The 18,265-nt window shown below is 34.3% G+C and overlaps 2 protein-coding genes across 2 annotated transcripts; both read left to right on the top strand.

The window, feature by feature from the left end:
• Nucleotides 1-7,279: 7,279 nt before the first annotated feature.
• On the top strand, nt 7,280-8,853 carry LOTGIDRAFT_162053 (hypothetical protein; the record flags this gene model as incomplete). The annotated part of the gene is made up of 4 exons (XM_009057992.1): nt 7,280-7,379; nt 7,897-8,093; nt 8,333-8,407; nt 8,791-8,853. 4 exons carry the CDS (start codon nt 7,280-7,282, stop codon nt 8,851-8,853), a joined length of 435 nt encoding a protein of 144 aa, XP_009056240.1.
• Nucleotides 8,854-9,836: 983 nt separating this feature from the next.
• On the top strand, nt 9,837-16,347 carry LOTGIDRAFT_162054 (hypothetical protein; the record flags this gene model as incomplete). Its single annotated transcript, XM_009057993.1, has 11 exons — nt 9,837-9,937; nt 10,403-10,481; nt 10,829-10,912; nt 11,259-11,407; nt 11,682-11,719; nt 12,827-12,932; nt 13,234-13,389; nt 13,779-13,905; nt 14,253-14,375; nt 15,415-15,466; nt 16,040-16,347. The coding sequence occupies 11 exons, from the start codon at nt 9,837-9,839 to the stop codon at nt 16,345-16,347; spliced, it is 1,323 nt and encodes a 440-aa protein (XP_009056241.1).
• Nucleotides 16,348-18,265: the final 1,918 nt, after the last annotated feature.

Consider the following 18,265-nt stretch of genomic DNA (forward strand, 5'->3'; position numbering starts at 1 on the left):
GCACACAAAATCCTATTTGAGGTTGACACTTGCTGATGAGAACGGAAATCTATATCCGGGCAGTCATTTGCATTTCGCTTTGTTAACAATTTCTTCTCAAAGTATATCCACTCGCATTGGAGTGAATATATTACATCCAATGTCGAAATTTGTCACAATCTGTAGTACAATATATAAAGATATATCTAACTCAAAGTTTTATTCCCTAGTAGGGCTTAGCGGGCCGTCGGAACATAAAATGTCCAGCTCTTACCTCCGCTATAATAGATTTCGGGGAAGGGAGTTTGACAGTGCGGTGTCTAACAGTCAAGTGACCTTTAGGCAAGAACAATGCATGACCCTGGAGCCTGGTATCAATAACAAAATGAACTCTATCTTACACAATTAATAACAGCTCCTTCACATTTTGAACCTTTGCAAAATCCAAATAAATCAAATTATTAATATCACACTCTCATGTATAATGTATAAATTTTTTTCAAATACATACTAAGTAAAGGGCAATAACTGAAAAAGACGTTAAAAAAAATCATCAAATTCGAACTTGACCAAGACTTCATCAATGTTAGATAAAAACTGTTGTCTTTATTGTGTTAACAAACACAAATATTTCCGTCACGAAATTCTATTCAGAAGTGATACAAATCGTCAAACAGAAAATAGGTTTAACAAATATTAGTCAAAGACATCAGTGGCACAGGCAACTTCAGTCCAACACTGAAAATCATTGAAAAACAAATCACGTTCACGTTTGGTTACATATTGAAAATCCGATCAGTGAACACTTGTCTCATCATTACGAAAATGGTGTGCACAGTTGGTACGAATCTAATAATGACATTCGCTAAAATATTTCTTTCGTCCTCATCCTGTTAAGAGATTGAAAATGATATAGTGAGTGAATTAACAAAAATTAGGTCCGTCGTTTGTAAACTGCGTTTAGGTGTTGGATTATTATCCTACCGAAGGTTTTGTGTGATCACTAATAACAATCTTTCCAATAGTGTTATAGGTAACAATCGTTCTGAAGAATATTCGAGAGACGAAGCAGTAAACGATTAAAAACCTTGGCCTTCTTTTGGTACATTCGTGGTACAGTAAGGAGTGGCTATCACTGGAGACTATACCAATGAGAAACACGACAACCCTGTTCTCGGGACTGACCAGAATGCTTCAAATTATCACATCTTAGCAGGACAGTAGAAGAAAAAAAGGGATTTATCACCGAAATATCGTGTTCGGCTTAGCGTTTTCACTCTATTAGTTAAATTGTGCAACTCTTGGTCACTCTACAAGCTACAATTCTTTATGAATTTGTTTGATTTTCATATGCCTACATGTATTATGGACTTAAATTGTCTTAACCCTGTCTGCCTGCCCATTCACATTTGGCCTGAGAACACTACAGACTACATTTCTTGATGTATTCTTTTGATTTTTGTATCTGTGTAAATATATCGATTTTTTTTTGTTAACAATATTTTATTCATAAATATATATATATATAAAGATACATTATGAAAATGATTTGGGAACAGGCTACGCCTATATTACCCCTCTCCACAATCATTTAACTATATAAGTTATAATATCAAAAAGATGGCAACTCAATTAGAATACACACGAATATACATTATGTACAATTTGCTATACACACTTGCCAAACATTTGAAATACATTTTAAAATGAGTGTTAATAATAGTAAGAATAATGAAATATCTATACAAAAAGGTCATATTATGTTGAAAAGAACTTACAGGAATTGAGGTGGATTATCAAAATCTGTTTGAAAGTTCTGGTATGGACTCTACGGAAAATATCAGTGGAAATATCAGGATTATCAGTGCTAAATAGTAAAATATAGGTTTTAATGTAAGTCGATGATAAGAGAGAAATAGACTAGTTTCGTGCATCTAAATGTAATTGGCAGTAGAAAAAATAATTTTCCGAGTATCAAATCGTTGACCACAAACGCAAGACGTGAAAACCTATCTCCGTTTAAATCACTGCAGGCTAGACGGAGGCGACAATGAATTATTTGATTTTTCCTAGGGCCAGAGTAGTAGAAATTCGTGATGGTTATATCGGTAGAAGATTTTTAAAAGATTTTATTGTTGGTGAGATTTTGTATGGTTCAGGTAAGATATTTCATTCTCTGATAACGGATTTCGTCACCAGATTGATATTTAGGTAAAGAATTCATTAATGTTTTGCAGTGTGTTCAATATTTACAATTCTTTTCAGATACACATAAAATCGAAGAAATAATAAAAATGCCGAAAACATTACTACATGCAACAGGATATGTTTAACATAATCTGCTATGTGCAATAATGAAGACATGCGTTAAAAACTAACCATGATACGATACAATAAAGTTTGCTTAAAGTGATACTACGTCTTAGAATGAACATAAAATTTAAGTTCTCGAAATGGTCAATATGAGTATATATTCATCAGTGAACTTATCTGGTGTCATAAAGTTATGGAAATGGAAAATTCACAAAACTAAGTAATTATTGAACGCTTAACGCTTAATGGTAATACTAAGCTTTTATGCAATAGTTAATTGCATATTTATGGATGACTAAGTTTTCGAATTTATCGGATTATATAAGGTTTCTGTTATGTTAATTCTTAAATTTTATGTTCATTCTAAGGCGTAGTATCACTTTAATGTGAATGGACAACAAACAATGATTTGTACTTGCAATTAAAGCTGCTGGTGGGCGTATGTCACTATATGTAAGGCTATCTTTTTAACTTATAAATACATGTAGTTAATCATTATAAAATATTGTCAGAACATTTAAATTTTGACAGATCTGCTTTTATTTCAGTTTAAACTGCTTGATTTGATTGAGTCATCGGAATGATTAATCTACAGACCCGACAGAAAACGAAAGAAATGGATAACAAAGTCAATATTTATTCAGCGTTAGCGTTAAATGCATGCTCTTTGGTGTTATATCTAATGGCGATATGCCAATTCTAAAACTGTGGAAGAGTGACCAATATTTTCCGTTGCTTGTGTTAGTTTTCCCATGTGACCAACTCCCTTAGTTTAAGTAATTAATTGAAGATTATCCTAAATATAAAGCAGTCAAAAATTTATAACGAAGCTTTGGCATTACGTAAAAGATTATATATATATATATCTAATTTACATAATCTTCATAGTTTATAGGTTGGATTGTATATCTTTTTTGTAGTCTAATTGTAATTATACCAATCTTTCGTTCCATTTATTTCGTTTCTATTTGGAGAATTACTGATTGGCTGTTTTGAATGGCAGTCTTTGGCGTGATAAAGGAGAAGAATGTACCATTATTTTAAACCTATAAAAGGGAGACAACCACTGTTATTTCTGGTGTATTTATTCAATATCTTTGAAATTTAATTACAAAGGATGATGATTCTTGTACCTCGTGTGTAACCATAGAATTGACCAGATCGTCCTTTGGATGTTAAAGAGAACAAGATGGTTTCAGAGGCCTCTCTAGTGTTCAGTAATAGACGTTGAGACCGTGATAATCTCACTTTTAGTCTCCACAGAAGCTATAGTTGTTCCACTGAGGCAGAGAGAAATCGTTGTCTTTGTTGCTTTTCTTTCTATCTGAAGATGAGAACTAACTACTAATGGCTTCAAAAACGATATCTGACAACAATCTGATGCTATCCAGAGGCCTATACATTCAGTCTTTTCCAGTCGAATTGCACAGGTTTCCTAATCGAAACTCTTCTGGCTAAATAATACCAGCCATATAAATCGTCAAAGAGTTTTGATGCAAGCTGATCTTCTTCTATTAGAAGGGCAATTGAAAAAATCTCTTGGTCAAATATTCAAGAAACGAGCTGTATCCTGGAAGGGACGTGGAATTGCTTCTAAAATTATCACTATTGTAATAACACTAGTCAAATCGGTCTAGTTCTATCAAATCTTTACCGGCAGTAAACCAGCCCCATCTGTAACGGTGAGTTTATGGCGGCTATATGTAGTTTTAAACACCCGCATGATTTTTTTTAGTATAAACAGCAATTATTAACAACGATATAATGGTATAGAAAAATTACATACTTAATGGGATACAGTAACAAGACAGAAACTGCTTAAAATAAATAACTTCCGGTTAAGCGTGCATGATTTTATCAGAAATAGGATTCATATATGAATTACAAGGTTTGAAAGTAAACCCATTTTTTTCAGGAAATTGTCTGAGCTAACAATGAATTATTGAAAGGCATATATTATATAGACAAACTTTTTTTTATAATAGTTTATACCATTTGTCCATGAACAACATAGTGTAACAATGAAAAGATGGATTCGTTTGATACAGTTAGTGATACCAAATGACACTATGGATATAATCCGATAAATCGTGTATTATATCATAAATCATTGAGTGAAATCTTACAGATACCATGTGTATGATTTTTCTATTGATATTAAGTTATGATAAGCAGTTCAAACAATGAACCTCGATCTGAGCAGTAACGTATTCTATTCAGTTCTTAAGTTTTATCACATCACTTATTGAGCGGATTAGTTCTACATTTTAAAATATTTCAAAGTTATGTATACCTATATCCAATTTGATACGCCTTTTCTCGCGTATATCAGGTAAAATGGTCACGCAAATTGTCCGATTTCTGTCAATAGTTGCTTTTGATTCAGCTTTATAAGTTGATACTTTCTGGTGTAACAGGTCTTCCATGCAGTTTGCATGTTTCAAGTAATGAAACGGGATTCATTTCATCGATAACCACTGTATCTTCACCTCACTGATAACATTGGAACTTCGAAAAAGTCCATTTCTCCCAACTGTCTATACAAAGTGTCTATTATCTATTCCAAAACTGCTCTAATATGTCTACCTGTCTAGTTTTGCAAAATCAGACTGCGGTTTCTGAATCGCTGGTATTTTTGCATGGAAAACAGTTTTACTCTCATCCAACTTCTATCCATGCTGCTGTCATTATGTCGCTTGTCTACGCCTAGCAAGTTCAGTATGGGAAAATTGGCATCTCGGCAATGAGCTGTGTACAGCAAATAAACCAGTCATTTGTGAGAGATGTCCTAACCGCCAAAACAAGCTGATTAGAGTTTTTATTTGCACAGTCTTCGGAAATATTCATTATGTTTATCTTTCTGAAATTAAAACTCTGTAGCTTGTTCGACTATTCCTCCAAAGCTATTCGCAACAAATCCACGAAACCCATGACTTGGGCATGCGATAGAGATAACAGTTTTGAGAAGGCTATGAGACAGACCAACTATGTGAATGCTAAATGAGTGAGTGATTTCTCAGGATTCTCACACAATCGATAAACTTCTGAATGCCAACTTTCTGTTCCTTGTCCTTGAAAACTTTTTCAACAGCATGATCGATTCCAAGTACTTAATGTCCACAACATTTCAGCGTTTGCGCAGACTTTACACCTAGGGCTTCTAACATGACCTTGCAATCTGCAGCCTTGTCAGACATAAAAAATGATTTTTGAACTTAAACTCCTATGCAGCAGCATCATTCTGACCACATACTCAGTTATGTATGTGTGACATCCCATGGTCAGCTTTCCTCGTAGCGTCATCTAAGCCAATGGTAACCACTGATTAGTTTGCATTCAGTAAACACGAACCAAATGTGAAAGGACAACAAAGAATGGTTAGTACTTGCAATCAAAGCTGATTGTGGGCGTATGACACCTTGCTTCTAGTGCAAAAATGAAACAGTTCATAATATTATTATGAATTATTAGTATCAAAAATTGAGCATTTTGTTTATCATTGTATAGAAATATTTCTTCAATTCGTAGAACTGTATGGTCATCAAAGTCACTTATTTACTACTGATGAGGGTGGTGCAAAACTGCGTCAGTACTTTAGTGTAGTAAAAACTTTCATTTCCCGTTTCTACAAAAAGATAGTTATTTCTTAATTTAATTAATTTATCTTTATAAACCCCTCCCAAGATTTAAATGATAGTATCTCTTTTTTCCCCACGTGTAGTGTTTTAGCACATTTGGATTTGATATCGGTTTATAGTGTGGTAGTTGTCATTGGTTCCGCTGGATCAATTGAGACTTGGTTTTGTTGAGATGTACTTTTCTTTTCATGGGATTGTTAAGTATTTTAATTTTATTTCATTCGGTTTCAAAAGTTTGAATATGACGCCCACAATTGCTCGTAAACACTCTACAATTCTAACCCGATTCCGACAAAATTTGACGTATTTGTTTATTATCACTCTATTGAAATAAAAAAAAACTAGAAATATTTGATATGAGTTAATGCCATTGTTCTTAAAACCGCGTTCACTCTAGAAGGCACAATTCTTCACACATTTATCTGGGATAGACTTGATGGATTATTTCATTTCGTTGGATGAAAGTATTTCATTTCTTCTGCTTGAGTGGACGTTATGGTTTGTTTTATTTGTTTTGTTTAAAATTAAATATTTCATTCGTTCTGTTGGGATGGTCATTATGAATTATTTGGTTTGTTTCAATTGGTTTTAAGCATATTAAGCCTTCTACTTAGGTAATGGATAATAATGGATATATAATCCATGAAATAAAGCATTGAATTCCTTTTGCAGAGATGAAATTGAACATGCTTTTGTAGGGATAGAACTATTTGTTTTTGTCTTTGTAGGGATAAGATCTTTGATTTCTTTTTGCAGGGGTAGGCTTATTAGCTAGGTTCAACTCAGTGTTGTAGATGTTATTGTCCTCCCCAGGTGTAAAATGCGTCTAGTTGTCGGATGGGACGATATACCTTGGCCCTGCACATAAACGTTCCACCGAAGTTGAAACCCGACTTAGTCTAATACCGCTGCCCTGGCACTATTTCCATCTTTTCACACTTCATGACGTTGTCCGCCTTCGTATTAGGTATGACGTAAAGCTCCATTTTATTTAATTTCATTTCCAGGTCTAAAAGAATGTCTACGATTATTATGTCAACACATGCATCATTAAATGAGTAACGAGCCTTTTTGTACTATTAACAAGGAAGAGACCGTTCATAGTTTAAAAGTTAGTTCATATTATAGTCACATTGCATCTATTCATAGCCATACGCCGTTCGCAGTAGGATACTTTCTTTTACTTTTACATTAAAACATTTCTATTATTAAAACAAAACGTAAGTCATTTCTTTTTCCTGTGGTTTTAGAGTATAGGTCTACTTTTATTACTAAACACAGTTTGACTAGATTATTTTTAATTATCTTTAACATGTGAAATTAGGGTGAAGATTGCCTACCTTTTCCAAATGATGTTTATTTTTCGACTGTTATATTTATCTTTAGCTGTTTGGACATTACCCAACTCAGGAATCTACGCAAAACAATATTATGACGATCTCGAATACGGTAAGGATTAAGGTATACTGTTAGCTTATGATATATTGTAGACTTCTGTCCGGAAAGTTAGTGAATAATTTGGATGAAATCAAGGATTATCGTTACAGACAGCGAAGAAATGGATGGAGTTTTACATCTTACAATTTGCTATAGTTAGTTAAGGCAGTTTAATGTTCAACATTAAATGTGGGGAAAAGTTTACTTGAGTATATTGGTTCATGAAAACTTGAAAGATTCTTCATGTTTAATTGCGGAAATTTGGTTAAGTTAATACCTTTCATTCAATTGGAAAGAATGAAATGAATGGAGTTTTACGTCCTACTTTTCTGCACCATGAAGACAGTCCATTCAATTGGAGGTACATTATTTTTGTTAGAAATACGTCTCATCAATGATTCTTCGCTATGATTTGCACACAAACCGATTTTGTTTCAGACTACTTTAATAGTGTAAAATCCCAACTGACTGCAAAACAATATATCTTTCATATCAAGATGTGTGAACTAATTCTGTATTCATTTTTTAGATAGGGTGGATATAAGGCTTGTTGAACCATCTGGGAGAGTTGAAAGATCTCAAGAATTGCCGTATAAAATGACTTTTCACTTGCTTTCTGAGAAAACCAATGTCCATGTGAGATTAAAAAGGGCCCCTAAGATAAACATACCAACCTACGTTAGCAGTGGCGGTAAAATACAACAGACCTACATAGCTGACTACCAGGTTAGTATAACAACTATCCGAAACGAAACATCCACGTTGAATTAAGTCTCGTATCTGTACACCTGGGAATTCAAGAGAAATAAAGTCTACAAGACAGACCTTGTCAAGAACAAAACATTTAAACAAGGGCGGGTCAAGACACTCATCATGCCTGGTAAGACCTTCCTGGGCCAGGTAATATTATTTATGATGTTTCTGTCATTGAAACAAACTCAAACAGTTGAACTTTAATATTGTAGACGTCGGGTGTATATGTTAATGTACAGATGGGAAATGTTATGATGGTTACGGATAGAGGTGGATATTATGATCTAGTATGTATTACTCGATTTCTGATTACACAAGTGTATTGGAGTCACAACAGACCGACAGACAGTTCCTTATGATATCCGAAAATATTCATAGGATTTTACGCAATGACTTGTCCATAAGAGCAACTTGGTTTAGGAATTTGCTAGTATTATGGCTGATTTCACTCTTAAACCTATTAGTTTTAATCTTTTGAGTTCGAGTTCATTATTGTAAGCTAGTGATCAGAGTTTTGAGAAAATGCTTATAGCGAAAGGTGTCCATAACAAGGCAAGACTCTTCGTTTGAGAATGTGGTTATTCTATAATTGAGGTATTTCGATAAATAATAGAAAAATTTCAATATATTTTTACATATAAAACGACTGGTATATTTGTTCATGTTCTAGTCATCTAAACCTGAACAAACTAGTAGTCAAGGAGCCATCAGATACGGTGGATTCGTCCTTTAGAAGGTTGTGCCACTCCTCAGATACAAAAATTATATATGATAACGTCGATGATAGCCCCCATTTTATATGTAGCATCTTCTGTTCTTTTGGATTTTTGCCACATCACGATCAGGCAATTTGTATACAGTTTTCCTGTTAATTGAATTAATATAGATTTCAAATTTTCTCAAACAATATGTCATTACACTTCAAGAACTTCAACGGGACATATATGTATTGCATTTCTAAATACATCTTTTGCGGGTACATATAAAATATGTAGAATAAAGATTAACTGTTCTATGCCTGTATATCAAAAGTTTATATTGTGACTATTTTATATAATTTTACGTACAATTTTGTTATCCATAAAGCGGTATATTTTTAACAGAATATGACCACTGTATTTTGTTTCTATGTACTTTTAGAATGGCCGAGTGAATATAAACAACGGTAATAACCTTAATATGCAACCTGTAGGGTCAGGCAAACATAGACTAAGTAGCAGTGTGGTCATCAATTATGGTCCAGATGAGATACAGACTTCTCAAAAAGGTTTTGAAAATAATTTTAAATCGTTTTATTATATTTAAAAAAACAGAAGAAGTAGTAGAGTTCTTGGTTCAGATCTCTACGGGGTATTTAATGTCTGTCTGTCAGTACTCTCGGCAATTTGTCGTTGTTGCTATCATTCTAGTAAATAATAACTACTTTGATCTTTGATCTTACGATCCTTCAAAATAAGAGACCCAGCTTTAAGGAATTCATTACCAATAGCTATTAGAAAATGTTTTAAACTACATGTAGATTCTTTTAAACAGAATCTCAAAACCCATCTTTTTCAACAAGCTTTCAACTGATCTTTTTTGTGGTATTGTGCAATATTTTATGTTTCATATATTATCTGAATTTCCAGTTGTCAAATTTGTAATATTGATCACTTGATATTTGCGCTATATAAATAAAGTATTATTATTATAACAGGTCATGTGTCTCTGTCTACCATGAAAACTGTCGTGAATCGAAGAAGTCGACGATATAAAAGAGCTTCTAAATCCTATGCTGTTGAATTATTGGCAGTTACAGATTATACTATTAAACAAAGGTAAGTTATTCAATGGGTTGTTTGTATTAAAATCAAATAACACACGCGAAACAACCAGACATTGCATGCTAATATTCTGAAGTAAAGATGACAATAGAAGCAATAATCGCTGACGTAAATACCATCTAAGAACATCAGTGGCGAAATAGTCATCCTAAAATAATGAATAATGCTCAACAAATTCAGTAAAATCACTGAACTACTATTTATCAATGATATTTTGATTAACCACAGGATTTCTATAAACCTTCTCGTCAGCATGCAATTTTAAAGACGGTCATCTAGTATATACATATTGCATATTCTGTCAAATATAAATTTTACGACGTGAAATACAAACCATATACCTTTTTATGTCATTGCAAATTGAATTAGATTGTTTTTATTCCACAAAAAGTGAAGAATAAGTAGGATATAAAACATTTTTGCCGACAAACGAAGTTATCAAAATTTGTCCATTTGCAGGTTTCTATCTCGAAATGGTGGATCCGAGGACTTGGCTAATAGCGAAATAAAGACATATTATGCCTTCTTGATAATGGGAGTAAGTTTTCACATGTGTAAATTAGATTTCAATTTCATGAATAAGAAAAAAAGATACATACTGAATCCACTTTTAAGGATTAATGCGTACTTAAACCGAGATATGGTGAACACTAGTAACTTGGAGCTCTAATTAATACTGGACTCTTCGTATCCCATTCTGTCCACAGAACTGGCCGATTCTGAGACTATTTTTGATTCGGTCAAGTTGTCATTCTATGGTAATGGAACCCCCTTTTTAATGTGACACGTACTCTCTGTATATCATGTCGAAAACAAACTGTTGCGTAATTTGAGACTTATTACGGCTCATTGCTTCATTAGTACTATGTTGTGTTCGATTTTCAGATGTCAGAAAGATATGCAACTATAACTAATTACTATCCTGATGTTGATTTTAGTATTAAAGGTGCTGGCATCGTTATATCTAATGTAAGTTTGCATCTATAACACCCTAATTCAGTAATAAGATGATGCTCAAGTGGAAGGCTGTGGGTCCACCGATAGTCGAAATCTGGGAACAGTTGTTGATAAAGCGACATACCGATATTATCCGTCGCATAAAGTCTATTTCTAGCTGTAGTTTTGATGACTAAAAGTGTCGAGAATCCCGACTCACGGAGGTACGTCGTGACGAAGGGCACCTGAAGTTCAGAAACCATATAAACCCCCAACTAAATTCTTCTCCTACAACAGTGCGCCACACCTAAAAGCCCAGGGTATAATCTTGTGAAAGTATGTCATTATATTAATTGTATTCCATTTCTTTTTATTTTAGTCGGCAGATGATGCAGAATATCACCAGCGAAGTAATAAAAATGGAATATTACAGTATATTACAGCCTTGTCCGAGTTCACTGAATGGGTTTATGAAAACAGCAAAAATGGCGAATTGCCGACTCATGATCATGCCATGTGGTTCACAGAGTAAGTTTGTCACCTTTGTGTTTAACATTGTCATCAGCAGCAACAGAAGCATTGCATCATCACCAGTACAATCTGTTTCTTAATTAGCAAAAATGAGATGAAATGGGTTTTACTCCTACTATTTTGCACCTAATTGGGCTCATTAAGTTGGCATTTGCAAATGGTATCATGGCTAATTTCATACGCATCATATACTATTTTTTCAGTATGCTGTAGACGTGATACAGAATTGACTCAAATGTGTTAACATTTAATATATATGACTTTATTTCAGTGACTCTTTAGCAGTTGGTAAAAGTACTGACGTCATTGGTAAGCATTTAAATCTTTCATGTTATTTGAAATTAAAAAGATAGTTTGCCAGGCAATGTAAACATACGTCCACACGGTAGCTTTGATATATTTTTTAGATTCAATAAAAATCATCATGAATCATAATGATTAATCTGTGAAGTGTCTTTATCAATTCCAATCATCACACTTCGCAGCTCATGAACAAACTTTGATGCGTTTTAAGTTAAGTGCACTAACTAAGGTAACACCAATCAATTGTCGAAATCAAAATTAAGATCTCATCAATACAAACATCACACCAAATTTCCATCTGTAATCTCACAAACACATTTTGAGACATTAAAGGAAATAACTCAAAAACTTCATCAAATTCATATTAGTCCAACACCTCATCAATATATAATAATGATCACACCAATTTCATACAAATCGGATTAAAACAATAGTCTCTATTGTCTCTAATTTGAAGCGTTTTTACTTAGTCAAGGCCAATATTCAAAATCCGTTCATCGAAAAATCTTCAAATTCGAAAAATCCATAGTCTTATCAATATATGGTCATACCAAATTTAATTTTAATCACCTGCAATCTAGGGCTTGATCTCAAAAACAGTTCATGGAAAATTCGTCAAATTCAAGCTTGTCCAAGATCGTATCAAGATATGACACTTAATAAAATTGTAGTTTTTATGGCGCTCACAAACAAATTTTGACTAAGTTAAGGGCAATAACTAGTAAACCGTTCATCGAACTTGTCGAAGTTTTCACCAATACGAATTATCATACCAAGTTTCATTGAAATCAAATAACAACTGTAGTCGGACAGACCGACGGCAATACACGTTTCTTTTTTGCTCCTGGTTGCACAAAACGGCGTGATTAACATACTAGAATAAGGCTATTCCATCTGAATAATTTGGCGATTCATACGTCCTACTAATCAACCCGTCCCTAGTTCTATTTGTATAGCCATCATGATTTATTGAAGAGTTTCAACACACTAATGTTTCTTGTAAAAACAAATATTAAGCATGTTATTTCTCCTTTCCATACTTAAAATTATATCAACCGTGGAATAATATAACGTGTAGCTGTTCTAATTAATGTATGCACATCTTACTTTTAGGGGTGGCATGGGTTGGTACCATGTGTACTAAAAATAGTACATCTATAGTAGAAGAGTATTTTACTGGTAGAACTGATCAAATAGCAGCACATGAACTTGGTCACAGGTAATTTCTTCATTCCAATAGTAAGTTGAGGTAACTGTGATCTATAATTCAGGTAGTTGTTAAGCACCACGCATTTCACAGTTTCTAAGACTATCCGTTTTTATTTTGAAATCAGACAATTAACGATTTGGAAAACACGGAGCTTAGTATCTTGATCTGCATTGAAATCAGATTGTGAATAATATAATGTTATTCGCTGCTTTTTTATGTTCTATTTCGTCATAAATTTGGTCCAGGTAAACTTTACGCGCATCATATAGACTTAGTCTATGTTTGCCTTAGTATTTGATTTGCGTTTTAGTTTAAATGCAGTGCATGATGGAGATGTACGAGGTTGTTCTAATGATGATTCCTATGTTATGGCGGCCTCGTCATATTTTCCTGATGATAAGAAGAAAAGCAACCCCTGGATATTTTCAGAATGTTCAGCCCTGTATATTTCTTACTATGCACCAGAGTAAGTTGGTTTATCATATGTCATGTTATGTGATCATGTTCTCGGAAGAAATTCATAAGCTGTCGTGAACGCATCAATATTGCGTTTAGATTTTTCTTTTATATAGCTGCAGCCATCGTATCCCGCTACACTTCAGTATCATTGTCCATCTATCAAACATTCCAATCGAGATTTTCCTATAAAGATTTTTCACGGCCAATTTTGATTGAATAATATTTCTCCATGAATACGCATTTCTATTGCCAGGGTCCCCGGTATGACGAATAGGGGATTGCTGTGGAATCGATGAGTTGCAGCGTAAACTGCCATTGCCTTTTAATTCGGTCCAAATTGGTTAATTCACAATTTGCTGCCCGTTACGTCAAGTAATGTGTTCTTAATGTTTTCAGATTTAAGTGTTTAAGTTCACTTAGTGCAACATCGTCTTTATCAACGTCAGTTTTACCGGGACAATACCTTGATGCTGACGAACAATGTAGAATCTTTTATGGAAATACCAAATCTTATTTCTGTAGGGTATGTGTCTTACAGTAATTATACTAAAACTTGCAGACATGGTCTCTGTAAAGATTCCTCTAGATTTCGAAACCCAAAAAGGGTTAGCAAGCTGTTGCCAGGTGCCTCGAACAAGCAGCTGACAAAACAACTGTACATACTCTCACGCGCAAGTCCCGAGTCCAAGCTCTTGAAATGATGTCCCTCTAGGGCAATACATGTACTGGGACACAATACTATCGGTCTGAATACAGCTGTTATGGACATCAAAAAGAGTGTTAAGAACAAGTTAACCCGTGTTTTTTTTTAAGTTTTAAACATACCACATCCTTGACTATGGAGCCATAAAGTGCAAAATTTTATTTCAGAATGAACAATTAGAAGGATTTGGATTTGACCTAATGTGTCAAAGAATGTATTGTTATGATCCATCGAGCAGCTCATGCCAAACTGTCATAGCTAAAGATTTCACTTCTTGTGGAAGTGAAATGGTAAGAGATTTCTGAAAGCTTTTGTTATCCCTACCTATCTTTTGAGTTTAATGAAATCCTGTTTGGCATCTCCACTTAACATGCGGTTGCGAGTGTCATTAGCTAGGCAAGGCGTACTCCCCCATTAGTAACACCGAGATGACAATGTATGTTTTTCAATCCCGTACCTTATTTTACATAGGACTTCTTAACAGTGCATGTATATATAGGGCAATTATAGCTTCTTCAATCTGTGAAGAGCATTCCCATTCCTGCTTATATTTCTAAGTGTAGACACTTTTGAGACCCCGTTTGTAGTGACACATAATTCAGAAATTTCTTTCATTTTTATAAGCCAACATGAAATGGGCGGCGTATTGTCGTCACCCATGCCCGTTCGTCCGTCGGACTCACAATTCGTGACTGATTTTGACAAAATATGGTATGATTGTAATCACCCAAGGATGAACCCTATTGAAAATCAGAAAAATCGAAAAATAATTAGTATGAGTTCTTGAAAATGCGTCCAACTTTTAGCACGTAAACACTCTAAAAGGCACAATCCTTGCTGGATTTTGATGGAACTTGGTGTGAGTGTTACTAATCACCCAAGGATGAACCCTATTGAAAATCAAAAATAAATAGTATGAGTTATTGACCTTGTTCTTGAAAACGCGTTCAATTTTTAGCCCATAAACACTCTAGAACGCTTGATGGATTTTGACGAAACTTAGTGTGAGTGTTTGCAATCAAACAAGGATGAACCGTATCGAAAATCAGAATTGAAAAGTATTTAGTTTGTTCTTAAAAACACGTTCAAGTTCTTGTCAGATTTTGACAAAACTTGGTAATATTATTCAGTATCGCCCCAAAAATTTCAAAAGAAGCGTAAGACTTAAGGTTGAATATTTCATACTGGTAATTGCTACTGTACTGCCAAATATTTTTATTCAAAATCAAGTGGGCATATATTACCTTGCCTGGTAAGCTATTTTTATTATACATCTGGTCTATGATAGAGAGCTATCATTATATGCTATTTATTATTATTACTTTACAGTGGTGTTTTCAGGGTGCTTGTGTAACTTCAGCTTCGGCTCCAGTAACACTAGGTCAGTACGTTATGTTTTTCATCTCTATATTATTTGTACTCAAAGGAATAGATATTAGACTAAAGAAAACACTCCTTTTAACCCGAAATTTTTGTTTTCGTGGCCTAATCCCAATAACTTCACATAGGTCATGGGGCCTCAAATTTGTTGTTAAAAGGATTCGTGTCATTTCTTTACAGACAAATAAGCTACCTTGATACGGATTACATGTAGATATCAATTATCCCCTGATAGTCAAATCATTACGTATACACGATCAGAAAATTTGTTTTACATGAGATTGTTTCTTCTTAGCCCTGACATTTACTGTAGCAGTAAATAAATCATTATATGTAGCAGTTTGTTGAAGGGCGTTTCTTGTTGACTGATCAAAATATTACACAATGATTAGTTGTAGAGCTACAAAATGTTGATATTATCATGTATTTATTTAGTAACCGTATTAAACACTAGATATGTAGATAAATATTCAAAAAATTATCATAGATTTACCACCTGTAATCTTATTAAAACTACTTTTTTCATGGAATTCATGGATGACATTTAATCTACTGTAGTTATTTTTTGTTTCAGCAAATTGTCCTCAGGGAGATAATAAAGCCATGGGTTGTTATTCATCTGCGTGTGGACTATATGATGCAAGGAAACTTGTTGATTGTTGTCAATCTTGTGTGGGATATGTACCGGTGGTACAAACTAAGAACAATGATAAAGCCAAGCGTGGTGGTGGGGCTGTTGGTGCAGGAGCAATTCAGGGTCCTGGAATTGAAAATGAAAACGGAAATACTATATGTGAGACATGGGATTTGACTTGTATATATTGTAAATCAAACCAAAAATATATGGAAACTCAACAATGTGTCAAATATAGATCTATATGAATTCATGTTTTTCATTTTATCACCTTAAAGGAGAATTATTTATATACTGTAATAAAAACTTTGGAAATGATTCATCAGAATCGAGGAAATAAAAAGTTTAAGAAAATCATCTAGGGGCAAAACATGTGTCCTTTCAGTGGAAAACGTCAAAATGCACATATTTTTCTTTACCAAACTGTCTGTTTTCATGTAAATCTCCAGTCGGTCGTTTTCCACCTTGCCAATAATCACCTGCTGAGCATGCAATTGAAGGAAAAACGAATCTGAGCGGTTGATGGCGGCCTATCTTGCAAACTATAAAGCTATCGGAGACAATTATCAAACTTATAATTCATGTGGGCGACACGATGATCTTGTGTGGAAGCACGGGCACACGCAAGATTTTTTCTCAAAATTCAGGTCGGCAACAGAAATCTCAGACCAAGACCGCTAGTGTGCCCGTACCTTTGGATATAAATGACTTAAGAATTTGCACACATTGCATAAGTATAAAATAAAGATATCGATGGTGAAATCGGATAAAATTCAATTCAAAAAGTTATCGGCAAAATTTACCTTAAAGAGATCGTCCCTGTTTAGGTTCTTACTTTTTTCTACAGAATCTTGTATCAGTTTTTCTGAATATTTCCGTTTACGTAGGAACGATCGTAGTTCATCAAATCTTTGTGTTTGTATTTCAGAATTGGACACAATGGTTCGGAGTCGACGTGCTAGATTATACGATTGACTGCGTTTAGTATGACTTGGATGACACGATGTAAACATAAGATACTGCTTTGTATCGGTTGGTTTATAGTAGATATCAGTTTCAAGTTTTATCCCGACATAAAGATTAATGTATCCAGAAATGGCAATTTTGTATCTTATTGTATCTTATTATAGTAGCATACGTCGGGGCCGTATTTGATCCCATAGCGGTTCCCTTTACCTGGCCGTAGATATTGCCATCAAATGACCTAGGCTAATCCGCTATAGGCTATTTCATGAACAAAATGCAGGCTTTATAAGACATAACTTCATTAATTTAACATCGTCTGTCATAGTTGAAAAGGGCGAGCTGTGCCACTGGGAAAGGAAGGTTTAACAAAAGGTTTAACATAATATTATTAAATGAACATACAAAATTTATCTAAAATCCCTAAAGGCCGCCCGATTATATCTGACTGTGGTAGTGAGTCATATGCAGTGCCAGAATACATTGATCATTTCTTACTACCTCTAGCATGTCAACATCGCGCCTACCTTAAAGACACAACCGAATAAAATAAAGAATCTTCGAGTTCCCTCTAATGCTATTTTAATTTCTATCGACGTTTCTTCTACTGGTTTAACGGCAGTTTGTAAAGCTTTTAATAGAAACCCAGATCCAAACAGACCCAACGATGCAATTCTACAGCTTTTAGAGATTTGTCTTAGTCGAAACGATTTCACATTTAATGGTAAAACATATTTACAAACTTCAGGGACAGCAATGGGCAAACGATTCGCCCCTTCGTACGCAAACCTTTTCATGGCAGAGTGGGAACGTGAGGTGTTGCCCCTCTGTCCATTTGACCCACTTTTTTACGGACGCTTTTTGGATGACATTTTTATGGTTTGGACTTATTCTATCGAACAGTTTTGGAAATTCTTTGAAATTCTCAACAACCACCATCCTTCTATCAAACTAACCGCAAACGTGAGTGACAAAAGCATAGACTTTCTCGATACCACAGTCTTTAAGGGAGATTCCATAGCAGAAACAAATAAACTGGATATTAAAGTGTATTTCAAAGAAACTGATACTCATCAACTCTTGCACAAGAGCTCCTTTCACCCAAAACATACCTTTTCTGGTATAATTAAGTCACAAGTTTTACGATTTCATCGAATTTGTACCAAGCCTGTACTGATTTCTCCAAGCCAGTACGATTGTTTT

The sequence above is a fragment of the Lottia gigantea genome (assembly GCF_000327385.1).
Source record: "Lottia gigantea unplaced genomic scaffold LOTGIsca_32, whole genome shotgun sequence".
In the NCBI taxonomy this organism is placed as follows: Eukaryota; Metazoa; Mollusca; class Gastropoda; family Lottiidae; genus Lottia; species Lottia gigantea.